The following is a 25,042-nucleotide window of genomic DNA, read 5'->3' as shown; positions in this document are numbered from 1 at the left end:
TTTCTGAAGCGTAAGTCCTACCCTGAAAAACGACTTCACACTTTCGCTTGCAACCCAGACAGAAACTGGGGCATGCTAGTTAGTCCTACAATACCAGGAAGTAGATTCTTGCAAATATTTCAGACCCGTTTCCCCTGCAGAGTGAAAACAACTTTCTCTGTAAACATTTGGGAACGTTGGTTAACCAGGAACTCTTGCTTCCTGTGGGGGCTGGATCGCTCAGCCAGGGAACAGAAAGGGCTGTGAATGCTGAAACACAATTGAAAAGTGGGTTTCACCCTGGATGGTCACCAGCTTTACATGGCAGTGTCTCAAGGACCGTTCTATGCCTTTTAACAAACAATCATAGTGTTTAGGTACTAGTGGTATTAATTGACCCTTTAAAATGATTTTCTATTCATCCCTGTAGTTCTAGAGGTACCCCTGCCCTGAAACAAGCCTGCCTTTACTTGCTGGAATCTGTTGGAAACTTGTATCATATTCCCACTGTGAGAAATCTGAAGGTGTGACCGGGGATCTATCATTCAGGTGGCCAGGGCACGGGCATCGCTATTGGATCCAGTTCCTGGGGGTGGACCAGTGCTGGAGGATCACCTGGATGGGGGGGGGGGTCTTCAGGGAGTGGGACTCCGAAGGGTGAGACGCTGTATCCCCTTCCTTATGACACCTTTTCCCCGATCTACTAGGTAGGATACCTAGAAACTCAACCCCCCCTTTTTCGACACAAACACTTTCTCACAGACAGTTCATCGTGAGTGACAATGGACTAACACCAGAGCCATATACTTGACATGTCGCACAAGGGTAAGGCAGAGTCAGGCAATTACTGATAATTACTGATAATTACACACCTGACTTCCTTCACACTTCCCCACACGGATAAAAGGCGGAGCCCGAAAGCACACTCTGAGCAAGGCAAAACGCACAAGGAAGGAGCAATTCCGAGATGGCAGTTTAAAACAAGGACAAAGGTGGCGAGATCAGAGAAGATAACAAGCAGGGAATTACCCTTGCACTTTTCAACACAGAACCGTGACTTTCAAGAAGCCTCCAGGAAAAGAAACATAAGACTGGGAATTGCAGCTGACGAGCGGTGTAGCGTGTGTCAAAGGTACATTGGGCCCTCCTGCATTGATAGCAAAGGCTGGAGAAGCAATTGCCACCGTGGTACTGTCCTTGAATCCGACAGCCAAGCAACGCCAATGAGTTCAGCACAGCTGGTTAGTTGGAGAAACTGATAGACCGGACTGCGTTGTTCTCAAGGTTGAAAGCGGCAACATTGTATGAAGAAAGAGAACTGGCATACAATTGAACTTTGGAAAACCGAAATAGGTACCAGATACAGAGTGGTCCGGTGCCACGTGAGTGCCCACTCAAAGGTTTCTGTTTAGTGCCCTCCCACGAGCGGGGAAGAATTATTGAACTGTGAAATCGAAGTGGTCCTGCAGCGGGTTACGTTGAATCCCGTGCAAATTCGAAAGTCTTAGATTGTCTGTAAACTGAAATTAGTCTGAGCCCGGCTGAGGGGGACTGATTGTAGAAAAGGGGTCTGAGCCCGGAAGAGGGGGATCCTGGGTGAACAGTAACACACCCGAGAAGATTGTTGTGACAAATGTGAACCCGACTGAGGGATGCCTACAAATTGAGGTTGGTCTGAACCTGACTGAGCGAGGCTAAGAGTGAAAGAAGGATCGGAGCCTGGCTCAGGGAGATCCAGGGTGACGAGTAAATCGCCCGACGTAAATATTGGAAAGAGGAACTTTTCTTTGTTGTTTATGGTGCATCAGGTCCTCTGAGACAAGAGACTTTCAACAAAAGAGACTTGGGCACAGAAGGTCCTGATGTTGGTGAAAGGCACTGGGACCTTGTGCCAGAGGAGCCCAGGAGTGTGCCGTGCTTGAGTGACCTGGCTTGTCCCATGCTAAAAAAACATGGGGAAGGGAAGCCAACAGCCTAAACATCCTGACTTATAATTTTGTGAACACTTCTTTCTTTTTGTGAACATTATCCCACACTATTTTGTAGCATAGTGGTAAGGATTGGCTATAGTTTTTTTTAGTATAGGCCCTTTTTATTTGACTAGACTCCACTAGGACTGTATTATTATTATTCGATGGTCGTAGCTTGCTCCCATCTTAGATTTAGGTTTAGATAGGCGTTTTTCACACCCTGATAAAGTTCAATAAACAACCTTGAACTGTGATCACTTGTGTCTGTCTTACTTTGATATCATGCCTTCCTTACATAGCATTGCCCCTTTTCGCCACTGTACACATATTTGTTTGAACCTTCCTCACAGAGCATGTGTGTTCAGCCACCTACCATTTCTGTAGTCTACTTCTAGGCCATGGTTCTGCAACCTGTGGCTTCCAAGTTGTTTTGGCCTACAACTTCCATAATCCCTCAGCACTGACCATGGTGGATGGGGCTGATGGGAGTTGTAGTCCAAAACCTCTGGCGAGCTACGTGTTATACTGCTAGTCTAAAGTATCTTCATGCCTGGTTAGTTCTGTTACTTTATTGTTGCCTAGCACCTTACAGCCATTGTTATGGCTTTTAAGTTTAGTGGGGTGAATGGCCATTTGGAAGTCTGAAAAGACATGAAATAAAATTAACATTACATTGCATGCAAATAGTGTTTGTAACGTCAAGCAACTTTTCAATCATAAGCTGAGATAATCATGGATTGCTACGTCAGTGACTATGTGACTGCTAAACCACATTTTTTATGGGACTCAACCGTATCTATAGGGCGTGCACTAAACGTGGAATGGGGTTATTATAAACCAGTTCCTCAAACCCAAGGGCAACTGTGTGCAGTGGAGGGCTCTGCAATTCTTTTGCACGCAGAACAGATGCCCAAAGTGTAGCATGCAGTGACATGCAAATTACATGTATATTTGTCAGATCCATCAAAGATACATTCAATATATGTCGACTTGGCTGGCCACATCTGAGAATGATAAGACTTATATGGCATTCAAAGGCTGGACAACTTCTGTGCACCATATGTGAACACAGTATATAAAACGATGCGCTAAAAGCATGTGTTAGTGTAGTGCTTCACAGTAGGGGTTTCTTTGCTTCTAAGCACTGTGAAAGCGAGTGTTCAAAGTAGCATTCTCAGAAGGAATGGACACTCACAGTGAGAAGTGTACAAATGGGCTTATTTCGGTGATCCTTGAGCTGAATGAAGAGTTTTCAGGGTTTTTACAACAACAAAATGTAATCAAAGGAAGGGGCGAGAGCTTCGCTTATTGACTGATCAGAAAGTTCATGCGGGTCATTACTAGTTTGGTGGTAGTGCTACTTTAACTTGCATGGATGCAAGATGGCTGCCAGAGGAGGGGTTTAGGGAGAGGGCAGTCATTGGCTGGGGGCAGTATGACCAGAGCTCAGTGATTGGTTTATAGGAGAAAGACAGTTTGTAAGTGAAAGTAAAACTATTTTTTCTTTTGCCGAGGATTCCCGACTAACGACATGGAATATTCATGAGCATGTGAATCCATGCCAGACCCATGCCGGAGAAGGATGTGTGAAGGCCTTGAGGTGGGCTCAAGTATTCCTGGGAGTCGGGGGGGGGTCTACTAAGCAGATAATCATATAGGACCGTGGACTCTTGACTCATAAACTGGACACAATACCCCAGAAGAGACCCACCATATGCTGTGGATGAACCATTTCAAATGGCCAACACGTTCACATCGCTTAGAAGTGGCCGGTAACTGTCATGAAACGCTATGTGAACACATGATCGTTGCAATGAACACAACCTTCTCTTTTGAAATCGTTCAACCTCCCCCTTTGCGCCACCCACTCTTGCTCCATCTTCGCGGGCATTTCGTGCGATCAAGTACGGTAATCCCAGTTCCCTGTATGTGTGGATTTAAGAAAGACCACTTTATGCTGCGCTACAGTGCCTTCATGTACAAGAGAGCTGCCACGCTTAAGAGTATCTGGAAGCCCAAACACAATCCTCGGGCTTTTAAATGCACGCCTCATCATTCCCACTCCTGATCTGGTATCCATTTTAGACCCACGGATATTGATATAAAGTATCAGAACTACATCACTGAAATTAAGAATTCACGAAGACACCTGGGGATGGGAAGAAAATGGTTATTTACGGAATTGCACCAACGCTGATGAGAGAGAGAGAGAGAGAGAGAGAGAGAGAGATATGAATTGGCAACACTTTTGAATACTTATGCATGCATTCGTTAGTGTGTGAAGTAGAGAGATGCATATGTTTAACCACGTTTGAAATGTCCTATACATGGGATCAAGGAATGGGATATAGATAGTATCAACTATGGGACAACGGAACCTCCTAGCTCCGCCGGCTTCCCGATGTCCCTGAAAGGTTTGTAATAGAGCGACGGATGAAGCATAGACACCTACGTTACTGTGCGCAATCTCTTCCTCAAAACATTAAACACCGCCTGGCTTCCTATGTAATGTAGTGTAATTGGGTACTAATGGGTACTGATGTTCAAGCGCCATCACACAGTGAGGTACAAACGTCAGAAATCATGGTAAGTGTAACGCGCTCTGGTAAAAAAAACACATGTACAGGGCCGACGAGGTACTCGACATGTTGCTTTTACCAAGTACTACATATATGAACAAAGGTCGTCCTTAAGCATGTCATTTTTAAAGTAATTAAACATTTTAGAATTATTAAGAAACTGCGTTGTCACCTGGTACGGCTGTGCCGAGGTCCATCTCTCAAAAAATGTATTAATAGAGGAAACACCTTCCGAGTCTATACATAAAAAATAACCACTAATTTATATGAAGGGGATATATATCTAATTGTAAAAAATGTACGTCCCGCTTTTAGCAAAAAAACAAACATACACAAGAATCATTGCGTCGTAGAAGCCTCACGACATCACAGAAAATATATGGTACTCCTGCAGGAGTGATCTTGAAAACCCCTGTTGAAAATAATCAATGTAATATTAACAAAAAAATATTATATTACTCATTGGTGCTCACCAAGATCTAAAGGACTAAACCAAATATGATAATCATTCCCTCACATATTTGAGTCGAAATTGTGTCATCACCCGGTGTAACTCGGAGTGCGGCAAAACCCATCTCCGAAGATAAATACAATCCAGACGATACAAAATCAGAAACATGCAATGATAAATAAAGAAAAAACCTGAATCCTGTATCAAAAGTAAATACCTCTTTAAAATTCAAAATACACTAAAAACATATTTAAAATAATTAACTATACAGCGTGCAATGGATCAAGTATCAGTGTCAGCATAAAACATTTGTATAGGTAACCACTTAGTCAGAAAATTAAAAAATACACTATCTGTTGCATTGAATATAAGAAACAACATAGGGTAGAATATATTCTAAGAGCAATAAAAGGTGAAAAACACACACATTTACATACGCAAAGTAAACTCAATATCTGCCCCTCGGTGTGTCTGATACAAATCATCACCATATAACCTAGGATTTGCCAGTAGGTTTCTGTTGTAAGGGTGGTGTATCCCAAATCCATCTTGTCACAAGAAACAGTGCAAGAATATTTCCTCGTTCATGCCTCTAGGTGCAAGAGAGTCCAATTGATGCATCCAAAATGCTTGTCTCTGTTCCACTCTTCTTTGTAGGTTCCCTATGAATGCTGTGTGCATCGGAGGCAGTTTATGTTAGGTGGAAGAAGTACTGTGAAGGCGATAAAGACAGAATTGCAAAGTGGGAGAAGAGGTTGCTTACTGCAGTCCAGATCTGGGTATTAGGTTCTGTGGGTACAGGATCTTGCAGGTGTCCTTAAGGTTACTGTCACTCGTCGCATGCAAGCTGCTATCGGTGCAGGTGTGCATTATTGCAGTTCAAGTTGAATAGACAGTACCTGCTATCCCCAATTGTTTCTCTCCTTTAGGGGATAGCAGTCAGTCAGCCAATCCGAACTGACTTAACACCATGTCACCAATTTAAAGGCTAGTCATCTCGTTTACAAGTACTCTGCAGGCAATGGGTTCAAATGATTTAGCAAAGGTTCGGCAATTGAGTTCTTCGGTCGGCTTTGCTGCTACCCCCCGCTTATACAGTCAAAAATTCGTGTCCAACTTTCATTGACTGACACAATGCCCTGCTTAGGAACCTATGTTACCCGGACCCCCCCACCCCCCACCCCTCCGCCCGGATACAACCATTGAAGATCGATGTGAGTTAGGATCGACTCTATCCTTATTCTAGGACTGATGTTAAGGGAAACAAATGGTGGCCAACAACAATCCATTACGATGGAGAACCAGAGGCGTGGGTCTCACAAAGCCTCCCCACCCCTTCTGCCGTCCTGCCAAGATGTCCCCTGGCATATAACACAGGAAACAATGGCAAAGCCATGTGCAGTTTTAACTGAGACAAGAGTGAATTGTCATTGCTCTCCTGCCCTGGAAAGCGCACACAGATCTCTCTGAAGCTTATGTAAGTCTTTTTGAAAGGACCTGCTTAAATGAATGCTTTTACCAGGAAATCCCCATGCAAGCCTGAACAGTGAAAGACAAAGGAATGCAGTACAGTATGCTGATATAAAAATAGCAGCAGATAAGTGAACAGAGATTCAGTTTGGACACCCAAGTTGCCTGAGAAGCACCAGCACTTAAATGCCTTCAGTGTGCATAAAACATATACAAAGCCAGGTATGTGGCACGCCTGGCAGAGCATAGATGGCATGGCAGTGAAGAGGAGGCTGTCTCCCTTCGGTTGTTGAGATTGCCAGCAAACACAAAAATCATCCTGTTGTGATCCTGTTTTAGAAGAACATGGGTCTGGAATGAAGTCCAATCCTCAAAAGACAAAGCCATTCCATATTTTCAGGCTATCCGCACACATGGCGAATACAGTGAATCATAATAGGAGATATTTACATTCTTAGTGGTCAGCCTAAAAACCTGGTGCAGTTGGTGCTCTTGAGGAGTGGATCAGGAAACCCTTGGTGTAGGATAATTGCCAGAACAATCATTGAAGTTCTATAACTATCCCTTCTTGATGGTTGGCATCCCCAAACATCTTGGCGCAGCTTGTGACTGTGGTGGCCTCAGTCACGCAGCTAATCAAATGACTAAAGCAATATGACCAGATTGCTTTCACCTAGCTATGCTAGCGCTGCGAGTCCAGGCCTGTCGCATCTTCAAGTGCTGCTGGCCGAGGCAGTGGTAGTGCTACCCACCCTATCTTGCAGAGAAACTGACCCTCTCCGATGGATACCACCCAACCAGGCGGCCCCATCCAGATGGACTTGAAATGCAAAAATGATAAACTGAGAGGACTTATCCAACTCTGGAGCAGCCTCCACCAAACATCGTCCGCTTCCCATCATTGCTGAAATTCTAAAATTACCTTAAGACCTACCTCTTAAAAGAAAACCTCATGATCCGCCAGATAAGGATGTACACCTCCCCATTACCTCACGCGGCCTCTCCCCTACTCTGTGCACAATCTTTGACCATTTGCATACTCTCTATCCCACCCTCATTAGGAACTATTATCCATTCCATGTCCAACCTGTATCCAGCGGGCCATTCTTGCTCTATAGCTATGGTCAAACAATATTCATGACACAAATTAAGTGTCCGGTCTAGTCGCTGAGGAGACCTTCTCAACATGGTCTTCAAGAATGGAAGCTTTCCCAAACCATTCCGCCAAAATCCCCATTCACGAGGGTATGCCTGGATAGACATAACCCTTCTTTGAGAATTCCTCAAATTGGACATCATTTAGTGCAAATTGTGATTATGAGCAGGTGAAGTCGGGGACACTGGGAATTTAAGAGACATCTTGAAATACTTCTGCTTGCTGAAGAATAGGGCAAAGTCACTGCAGATATTGTGCACTCTCATGGCACGAGCCAAGCCGAGGCTTTGTGGTATGATATGACATTTAGAACGCACCTATACGCCAGTGTTTAGTGGTGTATGTGTACTTTTGATCTAATGGAAATTCGAAGTAACCAAGTTTGCAAAATACCATAACAATACGAGCTATAGATATTACAACATGCATACTCTTTCTGTTTTACGGACTTATGTTCCATTTTTGTTTTTTTAAAGTATTATATTCATGGTGGGTGGTGCAGCGGAATCGGCTCATGTTATTGGACATTAGGGTAACGCGTGATCCTGGACTACACAATGGGGAGTGTAACTCTAATGAAAGCAAACCTGCCTTCCGAGAGCTTGGTTACAGGAAAACATAATTTTTTAAGAAGTTGCCTGAAATTCTCTGCCAACCACTAGCTCTCCTGTCAGGTTCTCTGCTGTCCTCTGCGGTGGCATCTCCTGAGGGCTATAGAGCATGCCCCATGCCGTAATAGGTTGTGGAGTGCTTCTGCAGACAGCTTCTCTGTTGTCCTCTGCGGTGGCATCTCCTGAGGGGCTATAGAGCACGCCCCATGCCGTAATAGGTTGTGGAGTGCTTCTGCAGACAGCTTCTCTGTTGTCCTCTGCGGTGGCATCTCCTGAGGGGCTATAGAGCACGCCCCATGCCGTAATAGGTTGTGGAGTGCTTATGCAGTCAGGTTCTCTGTTGTCCTCTCGACTGGCATCTCCTGAGTGGCCATAGAGCAGGCCCCATGCCGTAATAGGTTGTGGAGTGCTTCTGCAGACAGGTTCTCTGTTGTCCTCTGCGGTGGCATCTCCTGAGGGGCTATAGAGCACGCCCCATGCCGTAATAGGTTGTGGAGTGCTTCTGCAGACAGGTTCTCTGTTGTCCGCTCAGGTGGCATCTCCTGATATCCCACAGCGCACGCCCCATGCCGTAAAAGGTTGTGGAGTGCTTCTGCAGACAGGTTCTCTGTTGTCCTCTCTGGTGGCATTTCCTGAGATCCCGCAGCACACCCCCCATGCCGAAATAGGTTGTGGAGTGCTTCTGCATGCAGGTTCTCTGTTTTCCTCTTGGGTGGCATCTCCTCAGATCCCACAGTGCAAGCCCTATGCCGTAATAGATTGTCGAGTGTTTCTGCAGACAGTGCGTCCTCTCCAGTGATGACATGGACATTAAGAACTCGTTAGAGCCTTTAGCGTCTTTGAACAGAAACATTTGCAGAACGTGCTGAGACAGAGGCGAGTTAAAGTGCCAACTGCAGACACAAAGGGTTTTTACCATCAACAAAAACCTATCATCTCTGCTTGGTGGCACCAAAAGGATGCAGACCTCCCTGGATTTTATATGCCCTGCACAAGACTTTGGTGTGGGAACCTGGACTGACAGCATGGCGGATCTCAAGGGGCATCCAAAATGATGACGCAATCTGGTTTCATCAAAGGGTTTCTTGTAGAAGACAACTTTGATGTACTTCAATCCTGGGTCTTAAACAGAATTCCTAACAATAGCATGCAGGTACGAGCAACAGGACCAGGTGCAGCGTAAAGCTGACTAAGAGATATCACTGTAATATGAAGGTTGGGCATCTGTGGAAGTATAGGATGTGGTCTGGCAGCTGCGTGCAAATAGATTCCCAAACAACCCTGGGGCAGACACAGCCTGTCTCTACATCACCAGAGAACACACAAAGACACTGCAGCTCAGTTGAGTTGTCTCCATATTTTGCCAAACTGAATATCGTGCATCCTTTGTAAAATGGGCTTGGTCAAATGCTAACATCTGACTAATTTGCCCATAAGAGTCATTACAATGTGGGCTTTCTGTTCTGGATTTTAGGACAGCAGTTCTAAGACCTGCACCAGTTCAATTTTTAAGGAAGAAGGGGCTGAATAAATGCAACGCAGGAAGTTGCGAGTTGTGCCATATAAAATAAAAGGGTCACGCACACAAATACGCAATCCATCAGTTTACACAATGGCAACTATCAACTGCGTTGACTTGGTTTACTCCGGTATGATTTTTGCAGCAAGCATTCACATCAAGTGGTACATGAAAAGCATGCAAACACAAACATCAGTAACGCAACTGCGACTCACGCTGCACAGGGCTGACTGAGGAGGCCGCTCGCTGCAGAGCAGCGTTCTCGATGTGCTGCAGAGGATGTTTCAGCATTCAACGCTATGCACGCAAAGGTACATGCCAAACTCAACCGTGGCTGTTTCACCACTTTTGGAGAATGGCCATTTCACTGCATCTTTTCATGGCATTTCTTTAGGGGGGCACCGTAAGGATATTTTCTTAATGGGATTATAGTCTCGGAGGGGGCATGAGAGCTTGCACACCATTAAAAATGGGCACAGTATTCTTTTACACCTTATCCCACATAAGATTTGATACTTCATCAGCATACCTTACATTTAAGCATTCTTACATATTGATTTTTGTTTTGTTAAATGTCGCTATCTTATCCTGGTATATGGTATGTATTATGACAATAATTACTTACCTAGTAATCATCTTTCTGTGCCTTGTATCTGTTTAAAATCACATGCATCACCAAATCTGCCATCTGTTGTTTTTTTTGGCAGACTATGCACAGCAAGTGAATCTAAGCAGATTTACATGCCCCAGAAGTTAGTGGGTTTCATCCGTGGCCCTTGCATGGACTCCCAGAACTAAGGGAACTGAAAAAGGGGTGTTGGGTTTGTTTAGTGGAGGCAGAAGGAACATACAAGATAGCATTGATGCGTGTAGTTCAGAGGTTTTGTGTGGGGTAGGAGCGAGTCTTCAATTGCTGTGAATGGGTGGCTTAATGGGTAATGTTTCTCAGGGGGGAGGATAGCTCAGGGGCAACGTGCTCGCCTTGGAAGCACGATGACACGGAGCAACCCAGGTTCGATCCCAGGGTCCGTGCTTAGAAACCTCTGGGTATTGAGCATGTTATAAATAACCTTTCATATCATACCTTTTCACCCAGCAATTTCAGTACAGAATATTCCCAGCACATGTTTTTCAGTGCAGAAAAATTCACCTACAATACATATTTCTAAAAAAACATCTACAACTGTCATGGTTCATTAGTGGTGGGGCAGTAGGGTTCGGGTGAAAAGTGGGGTTGGGTGAGGTCAGGGAGTTTCCCCGACAAATTTTGCTGCTTCACTGAATTTGAAAATGTAACAAACATTCTGCAGTGAAAAAATGTGTTGACACATGGAACTGTAATATGTGATGGATAGTAGAATTTTAACATGTCACCGCCAGGAGAGGTCAGTGGAGACGACAATGGGCATGCAGCGAGTCTTATGCTGTGTAACCACGGCCTAGTTGTGGTGAACTTTTGAGGCAGGGGCATAGCAAGTTGCTGCTTCTGAGTGTTTCCAGCTCCTTCAGGTGGATAGAAAATGCTGCCCACTGAGGGGGCAGCAGCACTGCAGGGACCCACATGTAATCAAATGGAAGCTGGGGGCCCTTTTGCACTTGTGATCGGGAGAGGCGGCTTATTAAGTGGTTGGCATACTCCAGGCCCTGAGGTCCGGATCCATGTAGGGTTTTCAGGATACCCCTCATTAATATTCATGAGACACATTTGCATACAATGATTCTAAATGCATGCACATTCATCCTGATGAATATTAATGAGAGATATCCTGAAAACCTGTCAGGATCCTGGCCGTCGAGGCCTGGAGTTGGACAACCCCGGCGTAAAGGAACGAGAGAAAGTACGTTGAGAGGCGGGTGAACATTACTCACAGATGACGAACACAAGAATGGGGTGCCGCATGCACTGATGGGTAGATGAGAGGCTGCTGTTGCACATACAGTGCTAGGCAGCTAGGACGACAGATGGACTGACAGTTGAGTAGAAAGACAGACAGCCGTATATAGCTCACCAGTAAGCGAGCGACGGGTGCTCCTTCAGCGCTTGCGTCGGAAGGGCCGGCAGCTTCTTCAAGTCGCTCCTCACCGCGTCATTGCTGAAAAAGATGGAAAGAAGAGGGGACAAATGAAAGATGTTTTGGCAGAATTGTAATGCCGGCCCAGAAGGCCAGGGCATTCCATGAACCAGTTCTTGAAAAACACTCGTTGGGGCCCTGTCACTCATTCCCACAGGAAGAGATACATTTGTATGCAAAAACACAAAACCCCGAGCTAGTGTGTGTGTATGAGAGGAAAGCCAACCCTCAGACAAAGGCCTGCCCTCCCGCTGCACACTCCCTGCAAGGAGGCGCGGCTCCAGAGAGTAGGGCCCTGGCCAGGGCTTCCCTTCAGCCACTTTACTCCCTGGCACAATGCAGGCCCTGTCTCTCAGGCTGCCGGTATCCCAGGGCAATTCTCATCAACGCCAGCGTGCTTTCATTTCGTTGGCTCTTGGCGAGGCGCTCGGGGAAAGAAAAGCCACAGGAGCCGGTTCCAAACCAACATTTACTCCTCTGGAGACGGCCCCACACAGCCATTGTACATGTGTCTTCTGAAAGGCCAGCCCGTAATGGTATGGCGGAGCTCAGGGTGGAGGTGGGGGGTGGGGAGATCCAATGTGCGATGTCCATCAATTTGAGAGAGATGTTATATAGGTCTGCCATGCTTAGTTCGCTTAATCACTATGTAGCCCATCATATGTTTTGGACTACAACTCCCATGATCCTTAACCACTGATTATGCTGGCGCAGGCTGATCGAGTTGAAGTCCTAACCATCTGGAAGGGCACATAGTGAGTGACTGGTGTATGGGGGGATTAGTAAATTGGGGGGTTTGAGACCGTGCATGGCTACTTCACACACCTTGCAAATCTCTCTCTGTCTCCATAAAGAATCACACCTCAAGCTCCCTCCTAACAGCACTTCCTCCATCTGTGGTGGCTCCTAGAGGCAGCTCGTGGCGCTGTGCAACACAACTTCCTCCATCGTTCTCTCTGTGTAATTAACCGAGAGCCCCCGCTGCTTACACGGGTAGGGTATCTGGACTACGAAAGCACAGCACAAACAGCCATGACCCTCGGTGAGTAACAAATACCACAGTACTAAAGTACAGCTCTGCAGGGTTTACAGCTCCACAAAGGGCTAATCCCAGCAATACACTTGTGCCACTTACAAACATTACATAATATTAGCACAAGGCTAATGGTGGCAACAACGGAAAACATAATTATTGCCATCAAAGGCTCGCTGTACGCAAAGACTTTCCACCTGGTGTTTAATATTTCATTTTTCCGTGAAAATTATGAGCAAATAGTTTGGGAATTTTTGTAACTCATTCTGTGCCCTTTCAAGAAGATAACCGGTTCCGCAAGACACTCCCCATACCCTGCGGCAGCCCTTGCATGCCTAATACTGCCCTACTCCAAAGAGCGTTCCCTCAAATAAGGTAAATATGATTTAAGTGACTTAAATGCAAGAACCCCGCGACCCCCATGCAGAGAGTCTACATTGGAACTCTCAAGCGTGAGTAAACCCCAAACATATCGCACAGGCTTCTCCTGGATCGCTCACACCTGTGGGCCCCACAACCTGCACACTACACAAGACATGACACACCCAAGTAGCACACCAATTCTTCAAGCAGCCGTGGGTATTCAGTGAAGCATTTCCTTAGAGGGCACTATTTGGGGGTGTTGAAAATGTGGCAAAAGTAAACGTGTGTCTGAAAACTCGCGTCCATTGGTTATCTGGGTGCAAAGTAGGAAGCCAGCTCCCCTCCCTCCACCACACACAAAGGTCTGTTGTCCCACCGAAATCCTCCATACATGGTGTTGCACCTCCTCCGCGCGCTGACCTAATACACAACTAGAAACGTATGTTCACCCTGCAGACACAGGTGACACGGAGACTTGGTCGACTCAGCCCTTAATCGCCTCAAAGACTGTTAAAAGACCCATCAAAGTGAACCACAGTGTACTCTGGTATTACAATGTTTACCTATGGGGGTATCTGCTACAAAATACAACATTTTAATTATGTTATCCCCCAAAAGATGAAACCTAATAACATAACTGCTTAATGTATGTTGAAAAGAAATATACAAATGCAAGGAAAAATACTTCAACAGAAGTACGCCTAAGACGTATTTCGTGCTATGCTAGAAGTGACCCATCCTTCAACTAAATTCTCGCTGCTTCAAGAAAGGAAAAGAACGAGAGAAAGAAAGAAAGGGAAAAAATAAAAAAATAGAAGAAGCTTCAAACTTCAGACTTTCTTATACAGTTCCAAGAGAACCAGATAAAACCAAACTTCAGTTTACAGGGGCGTTTAGTCCTCAGGCGTCATCCGCCCGTAGCTGAAATATTAAGGATTCTTTTGCCCTTTTTCAAGTTGTCCCATCACTCAATGGCCGTTGTCGCTCATGAGTCACCTAAAAACCTTTCCATGAGTCTAGATATCACAAGCCTTCGAGATGGACACAGCAAAATTAAATTGGTACACTGATTCTGAGTGCTGATTACAGAATGTACATGTAAAGTCTTGTTCATTCAGTGCCTCCCTCAATTCCGTTACGTAAGTAAGCAGATGGAAACTTTCTCACGTACGCTGGGACCGTGCATCAGATTTTAAATTTGCTGATGCGGTCCTGGGTCACTATACAATCCTGGTCAAATAGGTTTTTCTTTACATAAGTTAGATTGTCTAGTAAAGTCCCTTCTGTTAATGCTACACTTTCCAGAATTGCAGTACATATGTTTCGAGGGGATTGGGTCCTCCGACGTATTCCATATCTATGACAGGTAATATCCACAGCTGTGCTGCTTCGGAAAATCTTCGGCGTCTGCGTCCTGCGTCGATGACGTTGATGCACCGTCCCTGAGGACCTCCTCCGACGGCCGACGTCACCCGACATGATAAGTAGGACGCACGACGCCCGTAGCCTCAGTTCCGTTTTTTCCGCGAAGGTGTCCGCTTCGTGAATCTCGGTATGCCTCGACTCTTTGGAGTTTGCTGTATTCTTCTCGGTTCGTTGAACCTGTTGGGTTTTTGTGAAGACCTGTTTGTGGCGATGTCTACTTCGTCTTCAAACCCGCGTCCGGGCTTCAAGAAATGCAGGGACTGTGGGTCCAAGATGTCAGTCATGGATTTGCACGACGCCTGCCTCTGGTGCCTCGGGGAGGCCCACGATATGGACGACTGTGTCGACTGCCAGTCGCTTCCGGCCAAGGCCTTGCGGGAACGCAAGAAGAAGCTGTCGGTAGGTCGGATGTCTATGTCTAAGCCCCGGAAGTCGAGGTCTACGGGGCTTTCGACGGATGACTCGAGAGGCGACTCTACGCGTCATTGTCGGAAGTCCAGTGGGTCTCCTTCCAGGAGTCGGTCTCGCCACTCCTCCGCCTCTTTGAGGCATTCCAGGAAGCGCCGGCATCGGTAGCCTTCCCCATCCTCTTCCAACACCGGAGGAATGGGCTTCCTTCGGGAAGCAGATGTTAGCGATTCTTGAATCGTAGGGCACCGGTCCGTCCGCGCCTCCGAGTAGGGTCGGTCGGCACGGGTCGAGAGACACTGCTCGTACACCTTCAGGCTAGGGTGGTCGGCACTGCTCGCGGGAAAGGTCCCGCTCGGACAAGGGTGGCCGTTCTCGCCATGCCCGTTCCAGGTCCCGGTCCTCGACGCACTCGAGACTGCGTGATCCTGTGCCATCTTCGAAGAAGACGTCGACGCCTGTGGCGCCAAGGTCGTCGACAATTTCTCTCGAGGCTCCGCCTCCGAGGGGGTCGTCGACGCTGTCGGCGCCTAGGTCGTCGAGAGACATGCTCGGAGCTCCGGCTTCAAGGCCTATGTCGACGCCGTCGATGCTGGCAGCGCTGCAGCTGACGTCGATGCCGATTCGCTCGAAGTCGATGCCGTTTCTGTTGACGCCGGCGCCGACTCGTTCGGCGCCCTCGAAGCCTTTCGAGTCAGTGGTGTCAGAGGGGCCCCGTGGCATGGGGTTAGCCCCTAGAAAGGCTCTGGCTAAGGTCAGGCATAGCTTTGGTCCCCAGGTGTCTTCCTCTCACCGCCTGGAGTACATTTCAGAGGGTGATGAAGGCTCTGATGAAGTCTTGGTTCCAGTTACGGTACCAGATGAGCTTTTCTCGGGCCATAGCCAGTTTGATGACCTGAGGCAGTCACTGCATGATGCCAGTGGACTGGACACCTCTCTGGAGGTAGAGTTTTGTAGGCCGGAGCCTGGCACTCATGTCGATTCTTCATACCGGCGCCTTATGTCTCGGGTCACCGAGTACTTGGGATGGTCGGCTCCCCCAGGGGAGTTCGTTCAGGATGATCTCACAGACATCCTTGATCTTGGTCCCCCCACTGACCCGGTACTGCCGTTTCATATGGCTCTGCAGAGAAGGGTGGCAGTGGCTTGGACTGCTCCGGAGAGTCTCCCGGCAGTGGGCAAGTCTTTGTCACGAAAATACCGTCATGCCAGTAGCGACCCCTGCTACTTGTCCAGGCACCCCACTCCAGAGGGTTTGGTGGTGCAGGCGGCTACGGCCCCGGCAAAGCAGGCGTCGTATCCTACCATCCCTCCGGATAGGGATGACAAACGTTTTGACGGCTGGGCGAAGAAAGCGTTTTCTTAAGGGGGTATGGTGCTTCAGGTGACCAACTCCATATGTGCCTTGTCTCGTTTCACACACACTCTGTGGAACTGTGTTGCATTAGCAGCTGAACATATTCCCGAAGGGGACGAACCGGATGGTTTCCTTGCTATGGTTCAGGATGGCAAGGATGCCATGTGTGAGGCCGTTCAGTCGGGTTTGGACATGGCAGATTGTGTCAGCCTGTCCATGGCGCGAGCACCGTAATACGCAGGTTTGCGTGGTTGCAGAAGTATGGGTTTGCTCCTGATGTGCAGTCCCGGCTCCTCAACATGCCCTTTGACGGTGAACATCTTTTTGACAGCAAGGCTGACGAGAGCCTTGAGAGGTTGCAGACCTCCAAAGCTGCAGCGAAGTCGTTGGGCGCTGCAGTTCGACAACCTCCGCCTTTTCGTCCTACGGGACAACAATTGAGGGGAGGTTCCTTTCGCTATTACTCGTCCTTCAGTAAAGCGAGGGGAGCTAGCAGTCAAAGAGGCCACCGTAAGAGTGCCAGAGGTAGAAAACAGGGTACTTGAGGTGCCAGGGCCGCTCGGGCAGTTGCCTCTTTGCCCTCAGGCAACGCCGCAGGTGCTACCATTCAGTCATGAGGCCAGGTCCCATGGTTCACCGGTTGGGGGACGGCTGGTGCAGCATCTTGTAGAGTGCCAAGCCATTACTTCAGATGTGTGGGTTCTGGAGATCATAACCCACAGCTACTGTCTTCCCTTTCGGCACAGGCCTCACGACAATCCACCAGGGAACCTCTCTTTGAAGAGTCCAGATCCGCTCATTGCGCAGGAAATTCAAGCCCTGCTGGAGAAAGGTGCCATAGAACTGGTGCCTGTAGCGGAGAGGAACAAGGGATGGTATTCCCCTTATTTTTTGATTTCGATGAAAGACGGGGGATTGAGACCCATCATGGACTTGCGCAGTTTGAACAAACTCCTCAGAAAGGACAAGTTCAAGATGGTTACTCTCTCTCAAGTCCTCCAGGCCCTTCAACTTCAGGACTGGTTGGTGTCTCTCGACCTCAAGGATGCTTACTTCCATGTGCCGATCCATCCCAAGCACAAGAAGTACCTGAGGTTCGCGGTTGGCGACTCGCACTTTCAGTTTCGGGTCCTGCCGTTCGGATTGACCTCCGCCCCGAGGGTTTTCACCAAGCTCATGGTGGTGGTGGCAGCGCATCTTAGGAAAGGGGGGATTCACGTCTACCCCTACCTGGACGATTGGTTGATCAGGGGGAGCTCTCCCGAGCAAGTCCTGGATCATCTGTCCGTCACCTGCCACTCCCTTCACAAGCTTGGCTTCTCCCTCAATTTAAAGAAGTCCCATTTGCCACCAACACAGCGGCTCCAGTACATCGGAGCAGTGCTCGACACGTCCCTGGGGCAGTGTTTTCCTCCTCAGGTGAGGGCTCTTCACATTCAGCAGATGGTGCACAAGTTTCAACTTGCCCAGAATCTCCCAGCGTCCGAGTTCTTGAGGTTGCTCGGCCTCATGGCATCCTGCATTCTTCTGGCGCCAGAGGCTTGTCTGCGGATGAGATCTTTGCAGTGGGCACTCAAGCTCCAGTGGTCTCAGTCCTCCGGCAGGCTGTCGGACCCTGTTCAGGTGCTGCCCTCGGTCGCCCAGGACCTTCTGTGGTGGGCCGTCGAAGGCAATCTGATGAAGGGGGCCCTATTTTGGCTGCCCCGGCCAGAGGAGACGATCGGGACGGACGCATCCCTCACTGGCTGGGGAGCTCGTGCCAACGAGTTGACAGTCAGTGGTCGTTGGTCTCTGTCGGAGTCCAGACTCCATATCAATCTGTTGGAGCTGAGGGCCGTCAGGCTTGCCCTGAAGGCTTTTCTGCCGACTGTGCGAGGAAAGAGTGTCCTGATTCTAACGGACAACACGGTGGCCATGCACTACCTCAACAAAAAGGGGGGGGCAGGGTCACTTCCTCTGTGCAGGGAGGCGATGCAGCTCGAGTTCTGGGCCATCCAGTAAGGAAGTTTCGATCTCGGCTGTTCATCTGGCCGGAGACGACAACGAGACGGCGGACGCTCTGAGCAGGCAGAGCACGATCTCTCACGAGTGGGAGCTGGCTCAGGAGATTCTCCTAGAGATCATCGCCCTTTGGGGGACACCTCAAGTGGATCTCTTCGCCTCCAGTGTCAACCGGAAGTGCGAAAGGTTCTGCTTGTGGGAATTTCCTCCAAAAGAAGCCTTAGGAGACGCGTTCGTGGTGGTGTGGTCATTCCCACTGCTGTATGCGTTTCCTCCAGTCCCCGTCATCCCGCAAGTACTGCGGAGGTTACGGAGGTTCGGTTCCCGGATGATCCTCATTGCTCCGGCGTGGGCCCGGAGAACGTGGTACCTGGACCTTCTCGACTTGTCCATCTGCCCTCCACGTCGTCTTCCCTACCGAGACGATCTGCTCTCAGAGGAGGGGGGTCAGGTTCTCCATCCAGAGGTCAGATCCCTCAACCTTCACGCTTGGCTTCTGAAAGGTTGAGGTATAAGGATTGGGACCTCCCTGAAGACGTGATGGAGGTGTTGCTCTCGGCGTTGGAGAAAGTTCTGCGACTAGTGCAGAGTTAAGAATGTGGATCCTTTTGAGTGTGAAATTCCCATGGTTCTGTCTTTTTTTGCTTTCCTTGGCCCACAGGGGCTTGCAAGTGGGGACCATTAAAGGTTACCTGGCGGCGCTGTCCATCTTTAAGCGCTTGTCTGAAGAATGTTCCTATTTTAAGATTCCTTTAATTTCTCAGTTTTTGAAAGGGCTCACTAATGTGTTTCCTCCGTCACCTTTTCTGGTGCCCAGTTGGGATTTGAACCTTGTTCTTAAGTTTCTTATGGGTGCTCCGTTTGAGCCTCTGCATTCTTGCCCTTTCAGACTGTTAACTCTGAAAACTGTGTTTTTGGTTGCGGTTACTTCCGCTCACAGAGTGAGTGAGTTACATGCACTTACAGTTAAGCTTCACTGTGTTTCATAAGGACAGGGTTGTCCTTAGAGTTTGTCCTTCCTTTCTTCCGAAGGTGGTTTCGGAATTTCATTTGAGCCAAAAGGTTGTTCTTCTGGCGTTCTATCCTCCTCCACATCCTGGTAAGGAAGAGGAGAGGCTCCATAGGCTTGATCCTAGGAGAGCGTTGAGCTTTTATATTTCGCGCATGTCCCGGGTCAGAGTGGACGATCAACTTTTCATTGGTTACGCTGGAAAGCGTTTGGGACAAGCTGTGACGAAACAGACTTTGTCTCGTTGGATTATTTTAGCTATCTCCGAGTGTTACCGCTTGGCGGGTAAGGACCCTCTGGCTGGCTTGCGGGCCCATTCTACCAGGGGTATGGCTGCATCTACTGCCCTGCAGAGGGGTGTTCCTATTCGGCACATCTGTGATGCAGCCACCTGGGCTTCAGTACATACTTTTGTACGTCACTACTCCCTCGATTCCATCCGAGGGCAGGATCTGGCCTTTGGCAAGGCAGTCCTTTATTCCGCAATTTGATTGGGCATGCTAAATTTGTGTTCTAAATTCTTTTCCCACCTCCTTGCTTGGTACTGCTTTGGGAGTCTGTCATAGATGGTTGTATACTAATTGACCTTTTCACAATTGACTTAGGGAGAATTGACCTCGGGAGAATTGACCTAATTTAGAAGGTCAATTAGGACATATATGCGGGGGAACCCCCCGCAAACCCCCACCCAATCCAAAAACCCCTGCAACCTCCAATCTAATCCCCTTATATTATTTTATAATCCAAAACCAACCCAATACATATATAAAATAACTAAAATAATATAAAGGTCAATTGTGCAGAAGGTCAATTAGGACCACTATAATTAGGTCAATTGTGCAAAAGGTCAATTGTAAAAGGTCAATTTAGGTAATACCGTCATAGATATGGAATACGTCGGAGGACCCAATCCCCTCGAAGAACAAGTTACTTTCTTACCTGGTAACGTTCTTTCGATGGGATGGTCCGACGACATATTCCATATCGCTCCCTCCCTACCTTCCCCGCTGCAGAATTTCTTTTGCGATTGCAGCTTGCGTTCCGCAAGGCCTTGTGTGTCTGACTGGCAGAAAACTGGTGGCACACGTTCTGGGGGGAAAAACTACATCTGAGGCTACGGGCGTCGTGCGTCCTACTTATCACATTGGCCATCGGAGGAGGTCCTCGGGGACGGCGCCTCGACGTCATCGACGCAGGACGCAGATGCCGAAGATTTTCCAAAGCAGCACAGCTGTGGACATTACCTGTCATAGATATGGAATACGTCGTCGGACCATACCATCGAAAGAACGTTACCAGGTAAGAAAGTAACTTGTTCTTCTCCACTCCGCTAGGGTTCTCTCACGCACTTCTACCAAGGCACTTTGAAGGACTGCAAAGCCTCCTACGCCCGGAGGAATTAAACACTTACGGTAGAAGGATAGTGCCTTCCATATGGGTACCGCGTAGATTGAAGTTAGTCCCAACTCTTTCCGTATAAAATCGATGGGAAGTGATTTGAGCAAGCAAAGAACTTTCCTCCAAAAAAGGCCCTAGAGTTTTGGCCACACTGACCATGCCAGCGAGAATGATGCTACGGCACCATATGTCAATTGTAGGGATGGCCTTCAGTGTCTAAAACTCAATTACAGGGATCAAATAAAATGTACTGTGGCGCAGTTTGATCATATTCGCCTGAGATGCAAGATTTCTTGTTTTATTCCTCAATGTGAGGTCTCTGTAGGAGTCGCTAATGCCGTCGGTTAGACACAAGCCTAAGTACACCATAGATTTTATCTCTGGTATTCTTTCTCCCTTTAGATACTAGGCCGTTGAGCTCGATCTGCTTCCTCTGTTCTTTCCCAAGAGCAGGATTTTAGATTTTCTGGCATTTATCTTGAGAGCATTGTCCAGGGCATCATGTTGGCGCTGTAGACCTATTTGTGTCTGGTCCAACAGCAGCAAGTCGTCTGCATATAGGAGCCTACTCAATGCAACTCCGACTAAACAGGGAGGAAAGCACTTTATATTGACAAATTCGTTTTCAATGTCAGATATGTATAGATTGAAGATAGCTGGTGCCAATCTACAACCTTGTTTAAGACCCTTTGATGTGGGGATTTCCTCTGTCAACAAACCCCGATTATCCATTCTTACTCTGAATGAAGTTGTAGTGTCAAGTGCTTCTCTCAGATCTTTTGGGCAGCCCAAAGCCTGCAATTTTGACCACAAAATTGTTCTGTCCACAAAGTCAAAAGCCTGTGCCAGGTCTATCGAGGCTACAAAGGTTGATGTGTTCTTGTTAAGTTTAACCCTGTACTTAAGAAGGTTCACGAGCAAGAGATTCAAAGTCGTACCTGTCCCTCTCACAAAACCCGGCTGCCAGATAGCAAAGTGGTTTGTGGCTGTGCTGCATTTATTCAGATCTTTGAGCAGTAAAGCTGCAAAGATCTTTGCCACTACGTCCAGAAGGGCGATAGGCCTATAGTTGGCAGGGTTAGACCTATCGCCCTTCTTAAAAATGGGCACAACGATGGATCTTGTCCAAGACGGCGGGATGGTCTTTGTGGTCTTAATTATCTCGAATAATTCTATAATAAAGGAAGCCCATTGCTCTGGATCTTTTTTTAGCATAACCGGACTGGACATCACACATGTTCTGGTTCTGTTGAATCAGCCTCCTGGCTCCTTCACCCCTGATCAGGTATGTACCACCCCTGACCGGTTAACCTTTTCTGTTACAAGACCAAGACCACTAGTAGCTCTTGCCTTCTCCTTCCAGTTGCTGGCGCCATTGATTGCGCTACCGCCATCTGTAGACCCCGGTTCCAGATACGGTTCTTTGGACTAATTCCATCAGCAACAGTGGCCACTGGGCCACCGCCTTCATCTGACTTCCCGCATGGTCAAAGACTCTCAGAAGCCCTTACCGCCGCACCGCTTGTCGGTTCACGGTAAGCTTCTGTTCTCTGGTGCTTACTCTTTGCACCTGTCCTGACACTAATTGGTCACTAATAAGTTGCGCAAATCACCAATTAACTCTGGAGATCCCACTCCTCCTAAACTATCTGTCATTGAATCCCACAGATACCCCACGGACAGTGTTTCAACCCTTCACCTCCATCCTGAAGAAGGCCATCCCAGTCACCTACGTCCAGTCGTCGTACCCTGTGGCCGAAACACTACAGTGTCGATCTATGAACCAACTCCACCCCTTGCATACTTGTACACACCTGTTGTTGTGTTTTTTTCCCTATGACAATACCCATGGAGCAACTGAGGTCCTGGGCTGCATTCACTCTTGTGTTATAAACCCTTGTTAACTGTGTATCCAAGAGATCTTGCACCATCAGAAGGCTTGCACCCTCCACACTCTTGAGGGTGGTACCTAGTGGTACACCTACATATCAAATGTACAACGGTCCGTCTGTCTGTTATTATGCTAACAATTGATATATGTATCATCACCAAAATTCAGAGATTAAACTAAAATGATCCTGAATCTCAAAAGTGTGGGTCTCCCATCCTGATTTTTTGTTTGAATATACGTTCACCCTCCTGGGCATATCAGGACCTAGCCAGGCACCCTGTATTATTACATCTTTTTTGAGCATGACATTTGTGAGGCCATCGGGCCAGCAGCTCTTGAATTACCTGACTTTGCAATCAGATTGACGATGTCACTTTCCTCAAATTGGAAGGACCAGGTGACGTGTTGTATCTCCTTCAGCCTCTCCACAGGATTGTGATTGTTCGCGAATAGCGAGCCATGAGTGTTCTCCCATACACTTTCAGGCACTGAGTTGGCTAACTTTGATTGTTGTGAAGCTGTCAGTCCATTGAACAATTTCCACATATCTGCTGTGTTTTTAGAGGCTATTAGTTTTAACATTAACCCAGCATCAAGTTGAAGGAGGGAAAACCTGTGGTGCTTGAGCCAGTTTTTATATAGCTGGTTGCCTGCTCTTGCGGCTTCCTTGGAGTGCTTTTTGCAGGTGCTTAGAAGTTTGTTTAGTGAACTTTTCCTTGTTGCCACTTCCAGATCAAAGGTGTGGCGAGCAGTAAATACTTTCTTAAGGTCCACTCCACGTTTTTCACTAATGGCCATTAAGAACGATGGATAGTGGAGGATTGATGGTTTTGTCTGATCAGTGTCTTTTCTTAAGGAACCTCTGATTCCATCGGTTAAGGCTGTGACCTCAGCCCTGCTTATTCTTAGTCGGTTTCCTCCTGGTCTTATTCCAATGTTTGCCCCATTGTGATCTTCAACCGTTGTACCCAGGATCTTCCATTGAGCTTCAAAATATTGTGGTCACTAAATTTAGTCACAATCCCCTCTAAACTCTCCAATTTTTCATGGAGGTTGTCTGAAACTAATATATAGTCAAGGATTTTAGAAGCCTTTCCTCGTTTTCATGTTCTTGAGGGGGGAATATATCCCCTAATATGGCCGTTCATGAGGCTGATGTTTCTTCTCTTTTGCTCCTCCCTCCATAGAAGACCTCTATTTATACTTGGAGTCACATCCTGGGGCGGATCTTTTATCAGCTCCAGGTCCTTGTTGAAACAGTCGATATTCAGGTCTCCACAGACTATAACATCAAGGTTAGTCCAGGTAGCCCTGGCTTCGTCAATCTGATCCTTAACAGATACAGCTACGTTTTTTGCCAACGTAGATGCAGGATTCCAGTGTAAAATACAAATCAGCTGGGTCCATCCTTTAGGGTCATTACAGCTTTTCTCCTTTGATGATATGAACGGGATCAAGGGTGTCTGGTTTACCACAGAGACAACTGTGAGGCCATTAGTTCCCTTGATTGCAGTTAGCAGCCTGGTGGTTGGTCAGCCTGAGGTTCCTTTCTGTGCTGGATTGATGTAAATCTGGAACCCTTCTAGGATTGGGGCCTCCCTGAGCCACGTTTCCTGCAGGCAGACAATATAACTATCAAAGCTCAGGTCGCCATTCCCGAAAAGGTGCACAAACCCCCTGGTGTTCCAACAGCCGAATACCCAAGAAAGTTCCAATTAGCTTTCCGGTTCCCAGAAGAAATGACCACCTTCCCATAGGTTTCCACACACTGGGTTTCACAGTTCTCTCAAACAGGGGGGTGACTCCCTAACCTATGGTCCACAATTCACAATGTCAGGGGGGTAACTCCCTCCACCACACCTTCTTAAGTTTCACAGTGACAGGTGCAATGTCTTCCTTCCCCTGGTTTATATCTTTCTTGGTTCTGGGTCAACTCACCTGTCAGGCCAGACCCTAAAGAAAACAACAATACTAAAGTCTCCCTGCCTTGATCGGTGGGTCGCAGACCCTTGTCCCTAGACTCTCTCTGATGTGCTGACTTAGCTTCCCCGTTTGCCAAAGTACAGCAATGAAGAAGATGACTTATACCTCTTCTCTTTTTATGGGTGCGGGTCCCTGGCCCGTATTTCTCAGTTACCGTAGTTTTGGCAGACCTGGTTCACTTTCCTGCTAGGTCCTGCCACAATTAAGGTAACTTCCTTTTTGCATTTCACATGGGTGACAAAGGTCCTTGACCCTTACTTGATGGCCCAATTACTGTGATGAGTAGGAGGGGAATTCACCACCTTCCCCGTGTCCCCCCCTGCCTGCCCGGTTCTTTCGTGTCACCCCTTACCTTCTTTGGAGTTAT

The 25,042-nt window shown here is 47.6% G+C and overlaps 1 protein-coding gene across 9 annotated transcripts in view; it reads right to left on the bottom strand.

The window, feature by feature from the left end:
* Positions 1-25,042, bottom strand: part of FRMD4A (FERM domain containing 4A) — an 897,536-nt gene that overhangs the window by 180,489 nt on the left and 692,005 nt on the right. For all 9 annotated transcript variants that reach the window (XM_069627926.1, XM_069627924.1, XM_069627927.1 and 6 more), the window contains exon 8: positions 11,745-11,828. In XM_069627926.1, coding sequence (XP_069484027.1) covers positions 11,745-11,828 — 84 coding nt within the window. The remainder of the gene's footprint in view (positions 1-11,744; positions 11,829-25,042) is intronic.

This window comes from Ambystoma mexicanum, chromosome 12 (genome assembly GCF_040938575.1).
Source record: "Ambystoma mexicanum isolate Mex_15411 chromosome 12, UKY_AmexF1_1, whole genome shotgun sequence".
Taxonomy (NCBI): Eukaryota; Metazoa; Chordata; class Amphibia; order Caudata; family Ambystomatidae; genus Ambystoma; species Ambystoma mexicanum.
This window is presented reverse-complemented; position numbering and strand designations above follow the sequence as displayed.